At 46.3% G+C, this 23147-nt stretch overlaps 1 protein-coding gene across 5 annotated transcripts in view; it reads right to left on the bottom strand.

The window, feature by feature from the left end:
- Positions 1–19913, bottom strand: part of DEPTOR (DEP domain containing MTOR interacting protein) — a 44917-nt gene extending 25004 nt beyond the window's left edge. For 2 of the 5 annotated variants that reach the window (XM_076053142.1, XM_032979837.2), the window contains exons 1-3: positions 15288–15383; positions 13977–14051; positions 3213–3304 (exon numbers count right to left, since the gene is read on the bottom strand). In XM_076053142.1, the coding sequence (XP_075909257.1) occupies positions 3213–3304; positions 13977–14051; positions 15288–15368 (248 nt within the window). In that variant the 5' untranslated portion in view covers positions 15369–15383. Of the gene's footprint in view, positions 1–3212; positions 3305–13976; positions 14885–15287; positions 15384–19529 lie in introns of those variants that run through there. The other 3 variants (XM_076053158.1, XM_076053161.1, XM_032979852.2) reach the window with 3 other exon arrangements.
- Between the last annotated feature and the right edge of the window lie 3234 nt (positions 19914–23147).

Here is a 23147-nt window from a genome sequence, read left to right as displayed (position 1 = left end):
CGCTTGCTCACCGCGGGGCTTACGGTGTGGTGCCTGGCTATTTTTTTTAATGTAAACCCCACCGTTGGAGAGCCAAGCGCGTGACCACACACAAACCCACACACAAAACCCACACACAAACCCATATACAAACCCAGTCATAAACCCACACACAAACCCCGCCACAAACCCACACACATAACCCACACACAAACCCACACACAAACCCAGTCATAAACCCACACACAAACCCCGCCACAAACCCACACACATACCCACACACAAACCCACACACAAATCCACACACAAACCCACACAAATCCACACACAAACCCACACACAAAACCCCACACAAACCCCACACACAAACCCCACACACAAACCCCGCCACAAACCCACACACAAACCCCGCCACAAAACCCACACACAAACCCCACACACAAACCCCGCCACAAACCCACACACAAACCCACACACAAAACCCACACAAACCCCACACACAAACCCTGCCACAAACCCACACACAAACCCCACACACAAACCCCACACACAAACCCACACACAAACCCCGCCACAAACCCACACACAAACCCACACACAAACCCACACACAAACCCACACACAAACCCACACACAAACCCACACACATTTTTGACTTATATATATACATTCAACCAGGATAATTACATAAACCCATTGAGACGCGTGAAACATTGTCCCTTTTTGCAGGGGCCATCTTGCCCGAGTATTTATCACAGCAGAGCCATCAGCAAAATACAATTCAGAGAGAAAATGTTCAAGGCGAGGGGGAAAGTTACTTTGGGCTCGCGCAAGAAACCACAACCTAGTGATCAATGATCTCCAAGTGTTCCTAGACCATGGAAACACAGCTCTAAAAATAATGTAGGCTAGGATCCATCTTGGATAGTGAGATTTTAAATAAAATGGTATCAATGCAGTAATCAGGATTATAAACAGCACATTTTAAAAAAGAAATTCGAAGTACGGCTCAAAGTATTAAAGGAACACAAAGGAAATGTACATCGGAGCTGAGTTGCCTCTATGCAGTTACAGCTAACCCAGGGCAACATCTAGGCCCCTTGGAGAAATCACCTACGTTTACCATGAGCAAGGGACTTGTCATAAGCGGCAAAACTAATTTATGGGACGGCTGGCATGGGGCATCCAAGGCACTCACAACACCATGTAGGAGGTAGGCCAAGGCGGGTTGGAAACCCCCAAGTCCCAGTTTCACGCCACTCTCCTAGAACTCAGGTGCAGTCACAGGAGTAGAGACAGTGTGGCTGGATGCAGCAGCAGCAAAAATGTTGCATAAATGACAATTGGATAAGCGGACTGTGACAGCAGAGATGAGGTCATAGTCGTAAAACTCGGGTCATAGGATGAACATGGTGACGACCAAGTCGCAGTTCACTAGATTTTATCGTATGTTCGAAACAAAATTTAAGAGGTTGCATGGATTGCAGGATTCGACCTCGAGGTCAAAGCATTGTTGACGAGGCTACGGATTGAAGGCAGCGTCGTCTAAGTTACAGGGTTGCAGAATTTTTTCATACACCAATTAACACTTCCTAGGTTATCTCCAAGCACTGACAAAATAGCACTGTCCAGGTGAAGGCCAGGTATCACCACACTGTCACGCCCACTGGTAACCTCAGGGACCACTGGACATTGACAACTGGCACGCTTCAGGCAACTGCAATTATTTCCAGACTAAGACGAGGTGGTGTTCAGCAGGGGTCTCTAGGCATTGCCAAACAATGACGAGGTGAAGTCCTCCAAACGTCCCCAAGTATCTCACGGCTAACTGACAAGGTGGCACCAGACATCCTCGACGAGGTAGCATCCGGTGCTCGGCGAAGGCTGAGCCTGAGGTGTTTAAACGGGGCGGCGCATGGGACATGTATCCAAGGTAAATGCGACCTTCCAGGCAATTCCAGGAAAGCGTAAGGTTGAACGTGAGTCACAGAGCAGTGCCCCCATGCTTGAGCCATTGGCTCGAGCGCGGGGACACTGCTGGGAGCAACGGCGCTCCCCAGTCTTGTTCACGACGCCTGCATCACCAACTCACGAGATGGCGACATCTCCTCAAGATGGATGCCGTCCCGTGGCCTCTTCTGGAAGAATCACCCACTTCCGGAAGATTTCAATCCTCGTTTAATTTAATCGAAGATGCCACCGTCTACTGGAAGATGTCATTTGAAAAGGGCTTCTGAGGTGTGTTAATGTTGACCTGCTCTGGTGCCCTCTAGCTTAACCTCCACGAGGGGCTTCTGATCTGTGGGAAGGGACAGGTAGGGTACTACACGAACCATCATTCGGAGCGCCAAAGTGGGATGTGACTTTTTCAACGTTTAACGAGTGCCGATGCAATGTCGCAGTGTATGTGGCTGACAATTTTGGCTTGAGTGTCAAGGCATAGTGTGTCTCACGGTTAGCAATGCAAAAATAACAATTACAGTAAAATATAGCTTTTGATATAAACTAGAGACTTCATAAATCAGGTTTTTTGCAGGATTTGGTTACATCTTGTGGCCTTGCAAAATAACATCTGTAAATAAGACAAAATTCAGTATGGCTATCCCTATGGCATCTGAGCTAAAGATCTGTAGATTTCGTTATATCAATAGAGCATGAATAATAATTAATGTAAAGCCCTCTGTCAATCCTCGACTGGATGATAAACTGTTTGACCATACATCACTGCGGTGGTCCATGTGGTGTTAGCCATGGCTGGGAATTGAACTCGGGCTCACAGTGAAATGTGCAAACCACTTTGCCACTGCTCCCAATAAAAAAATGAAATCACTAAACTACACTGAGACAAACCCTAACACAACCAACAACAACAATACAATGGCAGCTAGCTTTCGTGAGTGTCGTCCATACTTGCCATGACCAAGCGAATTCAAAACTTTGCAATATAAACTTTGAGAAAAGCTTTCCAATTTTATACCACTTGTACGACCCATGTGTGTAGAGCAGTTGCTTCACAGCACCATCCCGTACTGTATCGCCGTGCTGTGAATTGAGGTTTTTTTCCGGAGGACGCTAATTATAGACCCTGTAAATGGACCCGTACCTCTAACTCTCTTCCACTTAGTTGGCTCCACGTTTGGAACGTTAGTGAGATCGTCCCACTGGTTCACTTCAGGTGCCCTGTCATCAAAATAACCAATCATGTAGTTGCAGCTATGATTGTCCGGAATTACCGTAGCTGATCGCCGATAAGGAAGACATCCACGTCGATCGAGTCCTTTTTCAGCATGTACCCCGTGTCGTCCATGATGCTCTTAAGTCTTTCCTGGAATCGCACGCGCGCAAAAACACACGTTCCAAGCGATATTATTGCCTATGACATGTGTAGGTTTGACCGATGGCTACAGTGTGCCATGTGCACGTGCGCATGAATGTCAGTCCCACCGCCTTACGTCAATCCACCGCCGGATGAAGGCGGGGGTTATTTCCATCAAACTTCACCACACTGGTCAGTACAGGTTGGTCAAGGTGGGAAGCCGAGAAGTGGGAGCATAGTGCCCCAGTAATGGATTTTCTCCTGCACTGCTCCCCACCCCCCACAGCCGATGGCAACACCTTGTGTACGGTGGTTTCTCATCCAAGCACTTTCCACGTTGAAAACAGCTTAGCTTCTGAGATCCAATGAGATCGGGCACATTCTGAGCAATTTGGCCATTGGCACTGCATGTATATAACAAAATACACCGTTCGTGTGCATAGTACAGTGGCTTCTTCACTAAAGCCAACTGTTAATAAAAACATGGTTTTTAAATAATTTACAGCCATTTGTCAATGCAGTGCCAGCTGAAAGCCTCCATGCTGTGCTGGTCATGGTGGCTGTTTCGGCGTTACTCTCCACTCTGGGGGTTAGGGCCGGTACAGATATCACTCGTTCCTGACACTAGCCATGGCTGGGAATCAAACTTAGAACCATCAGGTTCATAGTGCAGTGCGCTAACTACTGCAGCGCTGCTCCATCCTATGAAAACCCAGGAAAGAAATCATATGGATTTTTGCCAGTCCAACCAACGTGATTGCAGTCACCAAAGGCCGTTTGTTCTGTGCTTCTCATCTCACAAGAAAAGTCGTTAACTATTACTGGTAGAAACGAAGTTGTAAACTGAGTGTACCAGCCTGCAATAGATTAATGTGTCCGTCCGTCCGTCCCCTTTCAATACTTTAACGAAGTGAAATCTCGTGCTGTTGGGTGTAAAATCAGCAATAGACAGCGCAGAGACTTGATATGTCTTATTGCACCCAACATTTGGAAGTCACATTATCTCATTTGCGAACTTCTACCAGCCCACCCTGCAGGGACCTGTTTAATGTTACACTCGTGTATGATGTACAATGCAGAATAAATCCACCGTGACTGACTTAATAGCACTGTCCACATTTCATGTGCACCGGATGCAAATCCACGGAACGGAGAAGTTAGGATTTACGACAGGTAATTACCAAACAATCTGTGCATGCTGATCTCATGCAGACTTGTTAAAGTATTCTGTAAGGTCCAGCTATTACATTCAATTAATGCCTCGGGGCTATGTTATATGGACTAACCCGCTGTAATTAACGCAGGCACTGTAATGCATTGCTGGCAATTACAGCTAAGGGTCATAAGGTGAGAACGGGGTAGAAAAAATATATAAAGAAGGCTTTTCATTATCAACTTACATAATCGTACACGCATTGAACATTCATTCCATCTTACACATTCGGGAATACACGACTAGATGCCAACATTGACACCCACTGCTCGTGGTCTTGTGTAAGTACCACTTCATTTATGTAGCGTGGAACACGTTCCATAATTCCATTTAATCATTAGTGTTGCTTTATTTGCATGACAACTGTATTTCATCACCTATTTTTTTATCAGATGTGATTGCTTTGTTATCGTCATAGTTTTTAATTTAATGCACACACGAGAGCCTATATATTGTCGTAACCATCAACCGCATTTTCACACATCTTATAAACGTCGCTGTTTATTTTTTGCGCAGTTTTTTTCTTATACCGGATTGCTGCTCTGGTCCTCATTCACGTCTTTGCCCTGTCCCCACGTGTCTCGTGCAAAAGATCTTTGTCTCAGCAGGCTTTCTTAACTTATCTCACCTGCGTCTGTATCAAGACTTGCTAGATAAGTGGCAGTGCCAAGTTATTGGCTTTGTGGTTGCACAGTGGTTAGCGAAAGTGCGTTACAAACCCACGAATATAAATATTGAACGATTTTTTTATATTTTACCAGATAAGGCATACTGAGCTATATATATTTTCAGAAGTGACCTGGGCACAATGATAGCTCAACCAAGTAGCTTATCACGTGGAAATTATTGTAGCTAGGTAGTAAAGGATATGCTTCCTATGTGCGCATTTTATTAGTTTTTACTCATTGTGTGTTATTCTGTTATGTGTTACTTTCACAATCATGTCCTCCCTCCTTTCACATAGGAAAGCCTCACATATTGTCAAGAATCTCTCAAATATAAAATTACGCGATTTTGTATTTATATTACCAGGTAAGACCCATTGAGCTATGTCGCTATTTTTTCACAAGCGACCTGGCTCTCACAAACGATAGCTCAACAAAGTGGCTTATCACGTCGAAATGTATAGCGCATGTTTCTAAATGGAGGGATAAACTAGCAGTGACACGCAAACTCCAAATATACAACAGGCGTCAGGGTAGTGATTGAACCCACGACCTCCTGTGTAGCAGGCGGGGTAGTTAACATCTCCTAGCCACCGCGGTGCCCCCAAATCCGAGTTCGATTCCCAGCCACAGCTAACATCAGTGGTGTTATCCAAACCGGTTCTAGCCCCCCTCGCCAACTTCACCAATCCGCTCGTACTGACCAGCGTGGTGAAGTATGGTCAAAGGGCCCCTACGACTCGCACGGCTTTCGGGAGAGACCTTCAATCCACCGGTGGATTTGCAATACACGGATGCAATGTGTTACAGTGGTCTGGGTTCTCTACTGCATTAAAACGCACACTGTGTCAAGTGCGGTTATGCTGGATGATTGTGAGCCATTCATTAAACCATCTGTCAACCCTTGCGCGCACACACAGCCTGGAGCAGCATGAAGCAGCACCACGTGTGTGCTGGGATTTAAACTGCTACGTGCTGATGTTCGTCGCTGTCCGTTTCCACACAACTTGAGGCTTCACTGATAGTCTTTGCTCTCTATCTCACACACACACACACGCGCACATTGGAGAGGAATTCACTTTTTCTCTCTTCACATTATCCAGCTTTTTTTTGTTACCTGTATGTACGTTTTTTTATTAAATTCAACAACTTGCGAAACAGCCTGCACCAATTTACCGAGAGCAACAGCATAAGCTGCGACTTCAGTGCCGTGAAGTTAGTGAAGTGAAATCATTCCGGCGTGGTAATAATCCAGGTGCACAAAGACAAAGAACCCCCCCATCCCCGTATAGCCTTAACAGACTGTAGGGGCAAGTGCTGTTAGCGAGCACCTTCGAAGGCTGGCACTGAGGCACACCAGGGGGTGGGTGGCCAGCACCACGCCCGGCCGCCTTTGTCTCCCCCAGTTAGTGGCGATGTTTACACACCACCGCACCAGGTACTCATTCGAGGCCGAGTCGACCTAGGGGAGGCTCAGGATCGGTTCAGATAATCGTCACCGGTGTTGGCCGTGAGCAGGAATCGAACCTGGGTGCCCAGGTTCGTAGCGCAGCGTAGCGCTAACCACTGCACCACCACTCCCCACTCACACACAGTGCGCTAACCACTGCACCACCACTCCCCACTCACACACAGTGCGCTAACCACTGCACCACCACTCCCAACACACCACACACACAGTGCGCTAACCACTACACCACCGCTCCCCACACAAACCCTGAGAACAGTTCGCACTTACATGCACACAAAACGATAGCACTTGTGTGCACAAATACACAATACACAAAACACACACACAATGTCTCCTTGTAACACAGGAGTGTACACAATCAAAAATAATGTTTAAAAAGCTGCACAAATTAAGTGTACATATAGGCACAACACACATTCACTACACACAGACAACACAAAATCTTACACAGTACCATAACACTGAAAAAAACACACTGAAACTGCAGACACAGCAAAATATTAATGCATACACACTTATACAGAGCAGACTCTGGAAAACCCATGCAGTACCCGCATAAAAAACAACAAAAATTATATTTTTGCACACAGCAAAACACACACTACAAACATGCAGAGTACACACACACACAACATAGCACACATTGTACACACACAACATAGTACACATTGTACACACACAACATAGTACAAATTGTACACACACAACATAGCACACATTGTACACACACAACATAGCACACATTGTACACACACAACATAGTACACATTGTACACACACAACATAGCACACATTGTACACACACAACATAGCACACATTGTACACACACAACATAGCACACATTGTACACACACAACATAGCACACATTGTACACACACAACATAGCACACATTGTACACACACAACATAGTCCACATTGTACACACACAACATAGCACACATTGTACACACACAACATAGTACACATTGTACACACACAACATAGCACACATTGTACACACACAACATAGTACACATTGTACACACACAACATAGCACACATTGTACACACACAACATAGTACACATTGTACACACACAACATAGTACACATTGTAAACACACAACATAGTACACACACAACATAGTACACATTGTACACACACAACATAGTACACATAGTACACACAACATAGTACACATTGTACACACAACATAGTACACATTGTACCCACATAACATAGCACACATTGTACACACACAACATAGCACACATTGTACACACACAACATAGCACACATTGTACACACACAACATAGTACACATTGTACACACACAACATAGCACACATTGTACACACAGAACATAGTACACATTGTACACACAGAACATAGTACACATTGTACACACAACATAGCACACATTGTACACACACAACATAGTACACATTGTACACACACAACATAGTACACATTGTACACACACAACATAGCACACATTGTACACACACAACATAGTACACATTGTACACACACAACATAGCACACATTGTACACACACAACATAGTACACATTGTACACACACAACATAGTACACATTGTACACACACAACATAGCACACATTGTACACACACAACATAGCACACATTGTACACACACAACATAGCACACATTGTACACACACAACATAGCACACATTGTACACATACACAACATAGCACACATTGTACACACACAACATAGTACACATTGTACACACACAACATAGCACACATTGTACACACACAACATAGCACACATTGTACACACACAACATAGTACACATTGTACACACACAACATAGTACACATTGTACACACACAACATAGCACACATTGTACACACACAACATAGTACACATTGTACACACACAACATAGCACACATTGTACACACACAACATAGCACACATTGTACACACACAACATAGCACACATTGTACACACACAACATAGCACACATTGTACACATACACAACATAGCACACATTGTACACACACAACATAGTACACATTGTACACACACAACATAGTACACATTGTACACACACAACATAGTACACATTGTACACACACAACATAGTACACATTGTACACACACAACATAGCACACATTGTACACACACAACATAGTACACATTGTAAACACACAACATAGTACACATTGTACACACACAACATAGTACACATTGTACATACACAACATAGTACACATTGTACACACACAACATAGCACACATTGTACACACACAACATAGTACACATTGTACACACACAACATAGTACACATTGTACACACACAACATAGTACACATTGTACACACACAACATAGTACACATTGTACACACACAACATAGCACACATTGTACACACACAACATAGTACACATTGTACATACACAACATAGTACATATTGTATACACACAACATAGTACACATTGTACACACACAACATAGTACACATTATGCACACACAACATAGTACACATTGTACACACACAACATAGTACACATTGTACACACACAACATAGTACACATTGTACACACACAACATAGCACACATTGTACACACACAACATAGTACATATTGTATACACACAACATAGCACACATTGTACATACACAATATAGTACACATTGTACACACCCATACAGCAATTCACACGTTGATGCATAAACACAGGACAGTACGCAAACACTAAACAGAGAACGTGAGTACACAGTACACACTAAAAGCACACACAGCACACACCAAAACCACACACTAAAACCACACACAGTACACACTAAAACCACACACAGTACACACTAAAACCACACACAGTACACACTAAAACCACACACAGTACACACTAAAACCACACACTAAAACCACACATAGTACACACTAAAACCACACACTAAAACCACACACAGTACACACTAAAACCACACACAGTACACACTAAAACCACACATAGTACACACTAAAACCACACACAGTACACACTAAAACCACACACAGTACACACTAAAACCACACACAGTACACACTAAAACCACACACTAAAACCATTGTTTAGTTTTAGTTTCACTTATTTGGTATAGCCCTGTGAGCCATTCGGCTCTTGAATTGGGTGCAACCGCAACAAACAAAAACATAGAAAACATCTTAAAGTGATTATGTGACTGTGCAAACAGAAAATCCAGGAAAAAATCATCAAAATATTTCTGAAATAGCACCGTACACCAACGCTGTGTGCAAAAATCCCAGCGGGATGCAAGTCAACAACAACCACAAGATAACTAAGATTAAGGCCATCAGTCTAACTCCGTACTACAATAAACAAAAACATGGCCAAACCAAAAAACGTTTTCGAAATCACCAAAATAAAGCCATAAATGCAATGTAACAGCGATCATAGGGACTGTGACCGAATTTTTAACAATAAACTAAATAAATAACATGTAACACCAAACCCTAGAGCCACAGCTGGCTGCATGAGTTACTCCACAACAACAAGAGCACCTTTAAGATCAGCACACTAAATGAAAATACAGATAATACTTTGCAGCGGTCATCTGGAGCGAAACATTTTATTTTATTTTAGGCCACTGAATAGCAGTGGCAGCTAGGGGTGTACAACTCCTCTAGAGCAGTTTTGAGTGAAGATCTCATAGGTAGTGATTCAAGTTGCAGTTTATTGGCAATAGCATTCCAGACCCTGAGGGCATCAATAGCAAAGGCCCTTCCTCCGGTTTTTGTACGGCAATAGGGAATGTGAAGCTGGTAAATGAACGAAGACCTGAGGTCAAATTTGTTCTTTGAAACAGAGAGGAGATCCAGTAGGTAGTCTGCGGATTTTTTTGTAAGTACATCGTGAATAAATAAGATCTGGTGCACAAGCCGTCGAACATTAAGAGATGTTAAGTTTGACCCAATGTAGAGATCACAGTGGTGAGTCCTATATGGGCAGTTCAATGCAAATCTCACGGCCGAGTGATAGATGGAATCAAGCTTCTTCAGTACAGTACTTGGGGGGCTGATTTATACACGATGTCACAGTAGTCAAGTAGAGGCAGTATGGTAGCTTTTATCAATTCCAAACGGAACATTGGGGGGAAGCAGTGCTTGTGTCAATAGAGAAAACCAATTTTTATTTTTGTCTTTTTACCAATATAATCAATGTGATCTTCAAAATTCAGTTGTGAATCCAGGATGACCCCAAGATATTTATAGATCTTGACTTGCTCTATTTGATAATTATTTAAGGAATGTAATTGGGGAAAAAATACTTCCTGCTTTAGTCCCGGAGAGAAGCATAGCACCTTGGTTTTGGAGGTATTCAGGACTAGTTTAAGAGCAACTAGCTGATGTTGTAGTTTGTTGAAATCACCCTGGAGCTTAGCAATCACGTCATCCGGAGAGCGGCCAGCAGTAATCAGTATCGTGTCATCTGCAAAAAGATTTACCCTGGAATGAGCCAAGTCAGTGCCCAAGTCATTGACATGAAGAGAGAAGAGGGGGCCGAGGATGGAACCCTGTGGAACCCCTTTTGTTATCTTAACACTGTTTGACCTCCAACCATCTGTGAATACAGTTTGGGTGCAAGAAAAAAGGTATTTTTTTACCATTTTACTGTGTTTTCGGAAAAACCGAGGCAACTTAGTTTACTAAGCAGGGTGTTGTGGTCTACTGTATCAAAAGCTTTGGACAGGTCAAGAAAAAGACAGGCACAGTACTGCTTATTATCAAGGCTACTGTAAATTTGATTCAGAGAGTCTCATGCAGCAGATGTAGTGCTGTATTTTTTTCGGAACCCATATTGTTTTAGATGTAGTAGATTGTTGGTGGACAGGAAACTATTAATTTGGTAGTTCAATGATTTTTCAAAAAAAATCATCAATGGGGACAAAATTGAGATAGGTCAGTAGTTATTGGGATCATCTTTAGGGCCCCCTTTGTGAAGTGGACGGACATAGGAATGTTTCCATTCTAGAGGATAGGTTGAAAATATGGGCTATAGGTTTGTATATTAGGTGACCAACAGTTAGTAGAGCAAAGACGGGAAAACTATCTGCTCCGGTAGAGGAGGACCCCTTGAGGTAGGACAGTTGTTTCAGAACATTACTTTCGTGGATTGGCTGGAAACTAAATTCGTTTAATGTTTGGACAGGGGTGTAGGAATTTGCATGAGCAGGGGTGACTCCCAATACATTATCAAAAAGATTACCAGCTTCAGAAAAATGAAGGTTAAAATTGTCAACTATTTTTTTGGGATCTGAAAAATATTCCCCATTTCGGTTAAGCTCAACGGGCAGATTGTCTGTTTTGGATGCCTTTTCGATACATTTGATTGTTTTCCAAAAAATACTGGCATTTCCGTGTGAGTCCAGGAGTGGAGGGAAAGTAGGCATTTTTTGCATTCCGTATTTTTTTGACGCATCTATTCCTTAAAATCCTGTATTCTAGCCAGTCATTTACCAAATTACTTTTCTGAGCACATGCCCAAGCATTGTCCCTAGTTTTCATAAGCTTTGTAATCAAAGGATCATACCATGGTGGGCGGTTGCCTTTGGTTTTAAATCTAACCAACGGAGCATGTTTGTTAAGAATTTGGAGAAACGTGTACCTGAAAGTCTCCCAAGCCGTAGTCAGGTTGGGGATATCACAGACCTTGTCAATATCCGAGTGAAGCACATCATTAGTAACCACACACAGTACACGCTAAAACCACACACAGTACACACACACATTGAATGAGACGAAAAACAAAGATCCCCCGTGTAGCCTTAACAGACTGTTGGGGCAAGTGCTGTTAGCGTGCACCTATGAAGGCCGCCTTTGTCTCCCCGGTGGCGATGTGCGCATACCGCACCAGGTACTCATTTGAGGTCGAGTTGCTACACTACTGCTCCCCACACAGGCAAAATATTACAATAACACACACTCACTCACACACACTCACAAAGATCCCCCAGTAAAGTCTTAACGGATTATTGGAGAAAGTGAATTTAGCGAAGACCGTGCCACGTAATACACACACAAAACCACACACACAGACACACACACAAAACCACACACTCAGAACCACACACTCAGAACCACACACACAGACACACACTCAGAACCACACACTCAGAACCACACACTCAGAACCACACACTCAGAACCACACACACAGAACCACACACACAGAACCACACACTCAGAACCACACACACAGACACACACAGACACACACAGAACCACACACACAGAACCACACACTCAGAACCACACACACAGACACACACAGAACCACACACACAGATAACGACAACAACACGGGGGAACAACACACAGACAACAACACACAGACAACAACACACAGACAACATGGGGGAACAACACACAGACACCAACACACAGACAACAACACACAGACAACAACACACAGACACCAACACAGACAACAACAGACAACACACAGACAACAACACACGGACAACAACACACAGACAACATGGGGGAACAACACACAGACAACAACACACAGACACAACACACAGACAACAACACAAAGACAACAACATGGGGGAACAACACACAGGCAACAACACACAGACACTAACACGGGGGAACAACACACAGACAACAACAAACAGACAACAACAAACAGACAACAACACACGGACAACAACACACAGACAACACGGGGAGAACAACACACAGACAACAACACACAGACAACAACACACAGACACCAACACAGACACCAACACAGACAACAACACGGGGAGAACAACACACAGACACCAACACACAGACACAACACACAGACAACACACAGACAACAACACACAGACACCAACACAGGGAGAACAACACACAGACAACAACACACAGACACCAACACAGACGACAACACACAGACACAACACACAGACACCAACACACAGACGAAACACACAGACACCAACACGGGGAGAACAACACACAGACACAACACACAGACAACAACACACAGACAACACACAGACAACACACAGACAACAACACACAGACACCAACACGGGGAGAACAACACACAGACAACAACACACAGACAACAACACACAGACACCAACACACAGACACCAACACGGGGAGAACAGTCCAGGCAAGTGAAACGCGTAGGGGCTGTCCGCGTGTCGCTAGAAACTCATCTGGAGAGAGGAGGCATTCCACGATTGCGGCTACAACTCGTAGCAGGGCTGTACACCACACTCACATTCACAACAACAACAGCAGCAGCAGCACAATCATAGAGAGCAGAAGCAGCGGCAGTTGTTAGTCCGTGTGCTTACATACCAGGAGAAGCCGAGGGACACCGCTGGCCGGGTCGGGGATGATGGTGATGGGGGTCGCTGCTGTTGTTGAAGGTGGCTGGTGGCGGGGGATGGGGGCGAGAGAGAAAGAGTGGGAGGGCGAGTTTGGTTGGGTGTTGTAGTGTGTGTGTGTGGTGGGTGTTGTAGTGTGTGTGGTGGGTGTTGTAGTGTGTGTGATGGGTGTTGTAGTGTGTGTGTGGTGGGTGTTGTAGTGTGTGTGATGGGTGTTGTAGTGTGTGTGTGATGGGTGTTGTAGTGTGTGTGGTGGGTGTTGTAGTGTGTGTGGTGGGTGTTGTAGTAGTGTGTGTGATGGGTGTTGTAGTGTGTGTGATGGTTGTTGTAGTAGTGTGTGTGGTGGGTGTTGTAGTGTGGGTGTGATGGGTGTTGTAGTGTGTGTGTGGGTGTTGTAGTGTGTGTGTGTGGGTGTTGTAGTGTGTGTGATGGGTGTTGTAGTGTGTGTGTTATGGGTGTTGTAGTGTGTGTGGTGGGTGTTGTAGTGTGTGATGGGTGTTGTAGTGTGTGTATGTGTGATGGGTGTTGTAGTGTGTGTGTGTGATGGGCGTTATCGTGTGTGTATGTGGTGGGTGTTGTTGTAGTGTGTGTGGGTGTCGGTTGTGTGTGTGGTGGGTGCTGTTGTAGTGTGTGTGTGGTGGGTGTTGTTGTAGTGTGTGTGGTGGATGTTGTTGTAGTGTGTGTGTGGTGGGTGTTGTAGTGTGTGGTGGGTGTTGTAGTGTGTGTGTGGTGGGTGTTGTTGTAGTGTGTGTGGTGGGTGTTGTTGTAGTGTGTGTGGTGGGTGTTGTTGTAGCGTGTGTGTGTGTGGTGGGTGTCGGTTGTGTGTGTGTGTAGGGGCTGTATGTTGGTGGAGTTGTACGTGTGGGTGCATGAGGGTGGTCAGGGGCTGGGTGTGTGGGTGTTGGTAATGTGTGTGGGTGTTGGTATGTGTGTGTGTGGGTGTAGGGGTGAGTGGTTGAGTATGAGTCTGGGTGCATGAGCTGGTAGGGGGTTGTGTGTGTGTATGTGGGAGGGTGTGGTAGGTGCTAGCTAACCCCACTTGCCCCAAACAATCTTTAACGAGGCTATATGGGGGGGACTTTGTGTCTTTTTTTAGGCATTGTGTGTGCAGCTGGGTAGGGGGCGTGGGTCTAAGCATGTGGGAATCTGTGGGGGATGTTCGAGTGAGCATGTGAAGACGGGCAGGTGTGAGTATGCGCATCTTTAACTCGGCCAACAGCAGTGACGATTATCTGAACCGGTCGTGGGCCTGCCCTAGATCGACTCGGCCTCAAATGAGTACCTGGTCCACTGTGCATACATCGCCACGAGGGATACAAAGGCGGCCGGGCGAGGTGCTGGCCACCCACGTTCCGGCCTTCATGGGTTGCTTGCTAACAGCACACGCTTAGACGGTGGGGGGGGGGGGGGTGATCCTTGTCTCTGTAAGAGAGTGGATGGTGATGGGACGCTGGCTGTCTTCGTGTTTGATGGATTTAGGGGCCGTCCATAAGTGACGTCACGCACATGGGGGGGGGGGCGGGGTCAGACATTTGTGACGAGGGGGGGGGTTTGAGAAATGTGACGTCACATTAAAATTCAAAATGCGCAACTTTAAATAAATATAGACAACACGTTCTACTTAATTAAATAGACTTTTTGAATAAATGTTTTCTCCTACAACATCAGAGTGCAGCGCCACATTAAATACGCACTACAATGACAATAGTTTAAAGCGATTTGAAGCATGTTTTTTTTTTGGGGGGGGGGCAGAGCTTTGTGACGTCATATTTGAGGGGGGGGGGGTCTGACTTCGTGTGACGCCGTGTGACGAAGGAGGGGGGGGTCAAAAATCGGTCACAGTCGCGTGACGTCATTTATGGACGGCCCCTTAGGACAGGACTCGGCAACCTTTCACCGAAGAAGAAGCAGCAGCAGAGCTATTTGTTTTTTTTCTCTTTGGTCAAAACAGATTGATATCCGCATCGCACGTGTTCTACACAAACACAGCAGCAGGCAGATGGCACAGTCGGACTTAAACAAAATATCGATTTAAAGCTTTCGTGACTGCAAGGATTCATCCTCTTGGCTCTTTCGGTAAAGTCACGCAGATGCCTCTGTTGATATGTAAACTCTGACTTTAACATAGCTACTTCCGTGACCAGTCACATGCTAATTACTCACACTAACATCATGCTAATCTCCCAGTTACATGCTAATTTCTGACTTTAACAATAACACAGCTACTTCAATGCTAAATTCTCCTGTTGATATGTAAACTCCTTTGTCAAGGTGCTCTGCTCTTCCCACCCAGCTTAAAAGACGCTGCCAAGCTTAGCAGTGTTCATTGGAGCGCTGTCGTCCCGACAGTTCTATTCCTTCACCTGAGGAAGGCTACTTGTGTTGTGGCCGAAACGTCGTGAGAATTTTATTTTATTTTTATTATTGTATTATTTCCCTTCTACGTGACTTTACCGAAAGAACCAAGAAGATTAAACAAAATAGGTGATGGAATAATCTGCCTCTATTTCTTACCCCACCCCCTTGTTATTCTTTAACAATACAGTTTTATTGCTGTACATGGTGTCACCAAGACATTCCATATTGACCAAAAATGCCTGTCATATTTGATGCATTGCTTATCCTTTGCATTAAATTGTGTTTCAAGATTTAAAATTAGTTTTTGTTAAAAATAAAATAAAACGGTTGCCCGCAAGAGGGCACCCAAAGAGGTCGCGCTCAGCAGCCCCCTGGTTGCAAACCCATGATTTAATGACTTTGGGTGACTGGTTGAGTGGACGCGGTGAGTGGAGGGATGCCTTGCTGTGTGAGTAAGTGTCTGGGTTAATACATTTGTTTCTGGGTCGGATCAATATGCCATCGTGCTGTCACCTGTAGGTTAGAGGTGGTGTTTTGTGGGTCTGGCTTGTCGTAAGTGTCGGTGGATAGGTGTGGGCCAGTGCGTGTATGACTGAAAATGTGCCTGAGATATTAAGTTAGGGTGGCTTGGTGGGTGGGTGGCTGGGTGTGGATATGCCTTGGTGTATGAGTGGGTGGGTGGGTGGCTGGGTGTGTGGGTGGCTGGGTGGCTTGGTGAGTGGCTGGGTGTGGATATGCTTTGGTGTATGAGTGGGTGGCTGGGTGGGTGGGTGGCTGGGTGAGTGGCTGGGTGTGGATATGCTTTGGTGAATGAGTGGGTGGCTGGGTGGGTGGGTGCCTGGGTGTATGAGTGGGTGGCTGGGTGGGTGGGTGGCTGGGTGTGGATATGCCTTGGTGTATGACTGGGTGGTTGGGTGGGTGGGTGCCTGGGTGTATGAGTGGGTGGCTGGGTGGGTGGGTGGCTGGGTGTGGATATGCCTTGGTGTATGAGTGGGTGGCTGGGTAGGTGGGTGGGTGGCTGGGAGTGGATATGCCTTGGTGTATGAGTGGGTGGCTGGCTGGGTGGGTGCCTGGGTGTATGAGTGGGTGGCTGGGTGGGTGGTTGGCTGGGTGTGGATATGCCTTGGTGTATGACTGGGTGGTTGGGTGGGTGGGTGCCTGGGTGTATGAGTGGGTGGCTGGGTGGCTGGGTGGGTGGGTGGCTGGGTGTGGATATGCCTTGGTGTATGAGTGGGTGGCTGGGTAGGTGGGTGGGTGGCTGGGTGTATGAGTGGGTGGCTGGGTGGGTGGGTGGCTGGGTGTGGATATGCCTTGGTGTATGAGTGGGTGGGTGGGTGGCTGGGTGTGTGGGTGGCTGGGTGGCTTGGTGAGTGGCTGGGTGTGGATATGCTTTGGTGTATGAGTGGGTGGCTGGGTGGGTGGGTGGCTGGGTGAGTGGCTGGGTGTGGATATGCTTTGGTGAATGAGTGGGTGGCTGGGTGGGTGCCTGGGTGTATGAGTGGGTGGCTGGGTGTGGATATGCCTTGGTGTATGACTGGGTGGTTGGGTGGGTGGGTGCCTGGGTGTATGAGTGGGTGGCTGGGTGGGTGGGTGGCTGGGTGTGGATATGCCTTGGTGTATGAGTGGGTGGCTGGGTAGGTGGGTGGGTGGCTGGGTGTGGATATGCCTTGGTGTATGAGTGGGTGGCTGGCTGGGTGGGTGCCTGGGTGTATGAGTGGGTGGCTGGGTGGGTGGTTGGCTGGGTGTGGATATGCCTTGGTGTATGACTGGGTGGTTGGGTGGGTGGGTGCCTGGGTGTATGAGTGGGTGGCTGGGTGGGTGGGTGGCTGGGTGTGGATATGCCTTGGTGTATGAGTGGGTGGCTGGGTAGGTGGGTGGGTGGCTGGGTGTGGATATGCCTTGGTGTATGAGTGGGTGGCTGGGTGGGTGGGTGCCTGGGTGTATGAGTGGGTGGCTGGGTGGGTGGGTGGCTGGGTGTGGATATGCCTTGGTGTATGAGTGGGTGGCTGGGTAGGTGGCTGGGTGTGGATATGCCTTGGTGTATGAGTGGGTGGCTGGGTGGGTGGGTGCCTGGGTGTATGAGTGGGTGGCTGGGTGGGTGGGTGGCTGGGTGTGGATATGCCTTGGTGTATGAGTGGGTGGCTGGGTAGGTGGGTGGGTGGCTGGGTGTGGATATGCCTTGGTGTACGAGTGGGTGGGTGGCTGAGTGTGGATAAGCCTTTGCCTTGGTCTTGCCGTGGTCTTGTGGGGAGCGGTGACGTTTTGGTTGGCACATGCTACGGACATGGGCACCCTTAGTTTGATCCCACTTGCCACATCAATGGCAAGTGGGATCTGAATTGTTCCACTGCCTCCACAAGGTTGACTCAGCCTTAAACCAGCACTGGGGAGAGATTTTTTTTTAAGTCAGGCATTGGGCTAACCACACCACCTCCAGGTTCATTGTTCCAGCCTCTCAGTAAGTGTTCATAAACGGCACTTTCCACAATAGTCTATAAGACGAAACAGGAGTACCGCATCTGGCTTGGTATATGAGTAGGTTGCTGGGATTATATTTGTGAATGGGTGGGTGTGGATGTTGGTATCCCTATATATGTGTGAGTGGTTGTGGGTATGTATATATGAATGAATGGGTGTTGGTGGTTGTGGGCATGTCTGTATGTATGTGTGAATTTATGGATCATTGTGGGTATGTCTTTGTGAATTAATGAATGAATGTGGTGTGGAATGATTGTGTAATGTCTTTGTGATTGAATGGATGTGGTGTGTGGGTGGTTCTGGGTATGTATTTGTGAATGAATGTGGTGTGGAATGATTGTGGGTATGTCTTTGTGAATGAATGAATGTGGTGTGGAATGATTGTGAATGTGTCTTTGTGAATGAATGGATGTGGTTTGTGGGTGGTTGTGGATATGTCTTTGTGAATGAATGTGGTGTGGAATGATTGTGACTTTGTGAATGAATGGATTTGGTGTGGTGTGGGCGGTTGTGGGTACATCTTTGTGAATGCATGTGGTGTGGAATGATTGTGAATGTGTCTTTGTGAATGAATGGACGTGGTGTGTGGGTGGTTGTGGGTATGTCTTTGTGAATGAATGAATGGACGAGGTTGTGGGTACGTCTCGGTGCGTGACCGGGTGGCTCATGGTTGCGTGTGTAAATCTACCTGGGATGTACGCGTGGCTCGGCTGGGCAGAGAGAGAGAGAGAGGCAGATGGAGATAGCGGTTCGCGTGGCTAGCGGTGGATTACACTGAACGGGACGTGGAATTGTTGGTTGCAGTGTGAGAAAATCGAGTGACCTTTCTGTCTAAAATCGATCACGAAATAGATGCACCCCCGCTAAAGCCGGCCTGGGTAAAGCGGTCGATCCTCCCGCAGAGGAACTGTGGGAACGCACAGTCAGCATGGCTCATCCGATCATACTGTACACGCTACACACGCAGCATACTCCACGAGGCGTGTACACCAACAACATCATACACTAGCCGAGAGCCCGTCCAAGGACGGGTGTATTGCAGTTCATCTGAAACATTCAAGCGAAAATAATGACCCGCTCATGATTATTCATGAGGGGGGTGGGGGCGGGGTCCATATGAGTGACGTCATCAGCTAATGATTATTGATTAGGGGAGGGAGCTCCATATTGAGTGACGTTACCCGCTCATGATTATGAATGGAGCGTCACGTGGAGTGACGTCGCCCGCTCATGATTATGAATGAGGGAGGTGCTCCATATGGAGTGGCGTCACCCGCTCATGATTATGAATGGGGGCCTCACGTGGAGTGACGTCATCCGCTCATGATTATGAATGAGGGAGGTGCTCCATATGGAGTGACGTCACCCGCTCATGATTATGAATGGGGCCTCACGTGGAGTGACGCCATCCGCTCATGATTATGAATGAGGGAGGTGCTCCATATGGAGTGACGTCGCCCGCTCATGATTATGAATGGCGGCCTCACGTGGAGTGACGTCACACGCGGGACACATATTCTTGGCTCATTATATTAGTAACTAGCTTTTTTGGCCGTCCAGGACGGGTGTATATTGCAGTAAATCTGAAATATTCAATAGAAAAATTGTTCAGCTCATGATTATTAATGAGGGGGGTTGCCCCATGTGGAGTGACGTCACCCGCTAATGGTTATTGTGGAGGGGTGCGGCATGGGGAGTGACGTCACCTGCTAATGGTTATTGGGGAGGGGTGCGGCATGTGAAGTGACGTCACCCGCTAATGGTTATTGGGGAGGGGTGCGGCATGGGGAGTGACGTCACCCGCTAATGGTTATTGGGGAGGGGTGCGGCATGAGGAGTGCGCGACCTTCTTGTGCGTCAGTGTAAATTTCCACGCGGGCATGAATATTAATGATTGGGGGGGGGGGCTCTTTTTCAGTGACGTCACGCACGGATGTAGCACTGTGCTGCGTTTATTTATTTTTTTACCGTCACTTTCTGTAAAGAAACGTCGTCATATTTGAAGCGACTTTGCGTAATAACTTATTTAATCCTGCTCGTTCGTGTAAAAATCCACCCGCTCGTGAATATTAATGAGGGCGGTGGGCCTCATGTGGAGTGACGTCACGCGAGGGACGGACAGACATTCTTGGCTCATCATAGTAGTAACCCTCCCCTCTATGCTGCTGCTATGTTGCTGCTGCTGCGTCTCCCTCCACACACACACGTGTGTGTGTGTGGAGGGAGACGTGTGTGTGTGTGAGCGCCCCCACGTGTGTATATAAAACGCTGCTTGTACGGTGGTGGCCGGCCTTGAGAGATTTCACATCGATCTGGCCAGCAACCTCTTTGGCGTGGCAGCGCCTTCATCCAGCAGAGTTCGGCTGTTTGTCCCGAGTGCTACCCCCCCACCCCCCAACAATCCCAAAAAAAAGCAGCATTGTGCTGAAAAATAGTCTTCAGAATCAATTCGTTTTTTGTTGTTGTTAAGTAAATGAAAGCACGTTGCAGTGATGGTAAACCCTTTGTGGCCAATTATTGTTGCCTCGGCCATAGATTACCGTAATCAGCAGCAGCCGTTATCATTCCTTTGCTGCATGTAGGGCTCCCTAAGCTATCGTGATCTCTCACAACAGTGTTGCGGTGCGACCATCCATCGAGCGCCGATTTCGTTGCTCCATTTTCCTCCGGGGCATGCTTCCTGCTTGGGCTGAGGTTATAACATCGGTGTGAGGTTGGGTAGTAGTGGAAGTTCAACCGTGGTTTTGCACTGCAAGGATTCATTCCTGCCAAGGAAGTGGTATTTTTTTTTACCATTTGGCACCAACAGAGATGAACACTGTTGGCTAGCTAATGTTTCTGAGCATGGAATTCCTGTTTTTTTTTCAAATCTACAGTATTTTTTTTACCAGATTATATACCTTATTATACTGGGTTTTTTTTTCAGGGCCAGTGGTCTTAAGAAGAAGATTAGCTTGAAATGTAAAACATTTATTTTACGCTAAATCTTTCCACATCGAGCGAATTAGCTTAATTTAGATTGGCTTCAGGGCGAACAGCATTCCAAAAGTGTCATACACTGCTCCCAGGAATATTATACCTGAACATATAAAATATCCTCCAGTATAAATAAAGACACGGATCCTGACATCTGCCCCTTTTGCCATTGTGCCTGTGTGTATGCCATGCGGGTGCCAGGATGGTGCATGCAGTTCTTGTCTGGGGGCACTCGATTCAAGCTCCGACTTGGAGGCCCTTCCAGCCAGCCAATCAGTCCAACGGGCACACCAGCCCTGCCTGCCGCTATTAAAAAAAAAATTACAAAACCTCGACACGCAAACGCCATCGTGGTCAATGCCAACGGGTTGGGTGTGGGGTCGCGGTTTGGGGGTTCACTGGAAGTTGAAACAAATAAATCAAGAATCATGGCATCGGTGTGTAACGGAGCAGTACAATTTCGTTCACGTATTGCAAATTGCCACATTTGCAAAAAACCGAACCCGATTACAGATGCGCGTCTGCTCACGAGCTGCGAAACAGCCACGGGAAGCGAGCCTCTAAACAGGGTTCCATCTATTTGAGCCCCCATGAGCCCATCTGTTTTTTTGTAGAACATCTCCACCTCTTGTACGTCTCTCTCAGCAGGCATGGTTTTGCGCACTTGAAGCCAACTTGGTGATTAACAGCAGGGAGGTTTTTTTTTTAAACAGTTTTAAGAGGCACAGCCAAGGTTGTCCTTGTTTGGGTCGCAGCACTGCTAAAGTCTGTGTAAAATATTATTCCCCATGCTCATTGCGCCTGCTTTGCATTTTAATTAAACTGCCGTGAGTTGCTATGAAGCTGCACCCAGTGTTTGATATTTCACATTGAGACAGGATCATACCCTGGGTTTCTTGTAAGAAAAATTGGGAAAATGTCCGCTTATTTGAATCCGGATTTTTTTTCTTCCCACAAACCACAAAAACAGGTGGCGTCGGCAGTGTGGGCAGTAGAGGGCTTTCGAACTAAATCCATCGTTCTGCATTCCACCTTGGTCAAAGTGTAGTCAAAGAAGCCTCACTTTGCATTGACAAAGGGGCTGTAAATGTGCACGAGAAAACGGTATTTACAAAGGGCAATATATTCCCACCTTTGCCATTCAAGTATGCATATACAAACTGAGAAAGCATATCTTGATTTGAAGCTTTCGTGACTGTAGCAATCCATACTCTTTGATTATTTCGGTAAAGTCACATCGGTAGAAAAATGAAATTAAAAATTAAAATATGATAAGCCATAGCCAATTGGAAAGAAATCGACTTTTGTTTTACAATGTAACAAAACGAAT

This window comes from Petromyzon marinus, chromosome 3, assembly GCF_048934315.1.
Source record: "Petromyzon marinus isolate PM22_M1 ecotype Great Lakes invasive population chromosome 3, UKy_Petmar_22M1.pri1.0, whole genome shotgun sequence".
Taxonomy (NCBI): Eukaryota; Metazoa; Chordata; class Hyperoartia; order Petromyzontiformes; family Petromyzontidae; genus Petromyzon; species Petromyzon marinus.
This window is presented reverse-complemented; position numbering and strand designations above follow the sequence as displayed.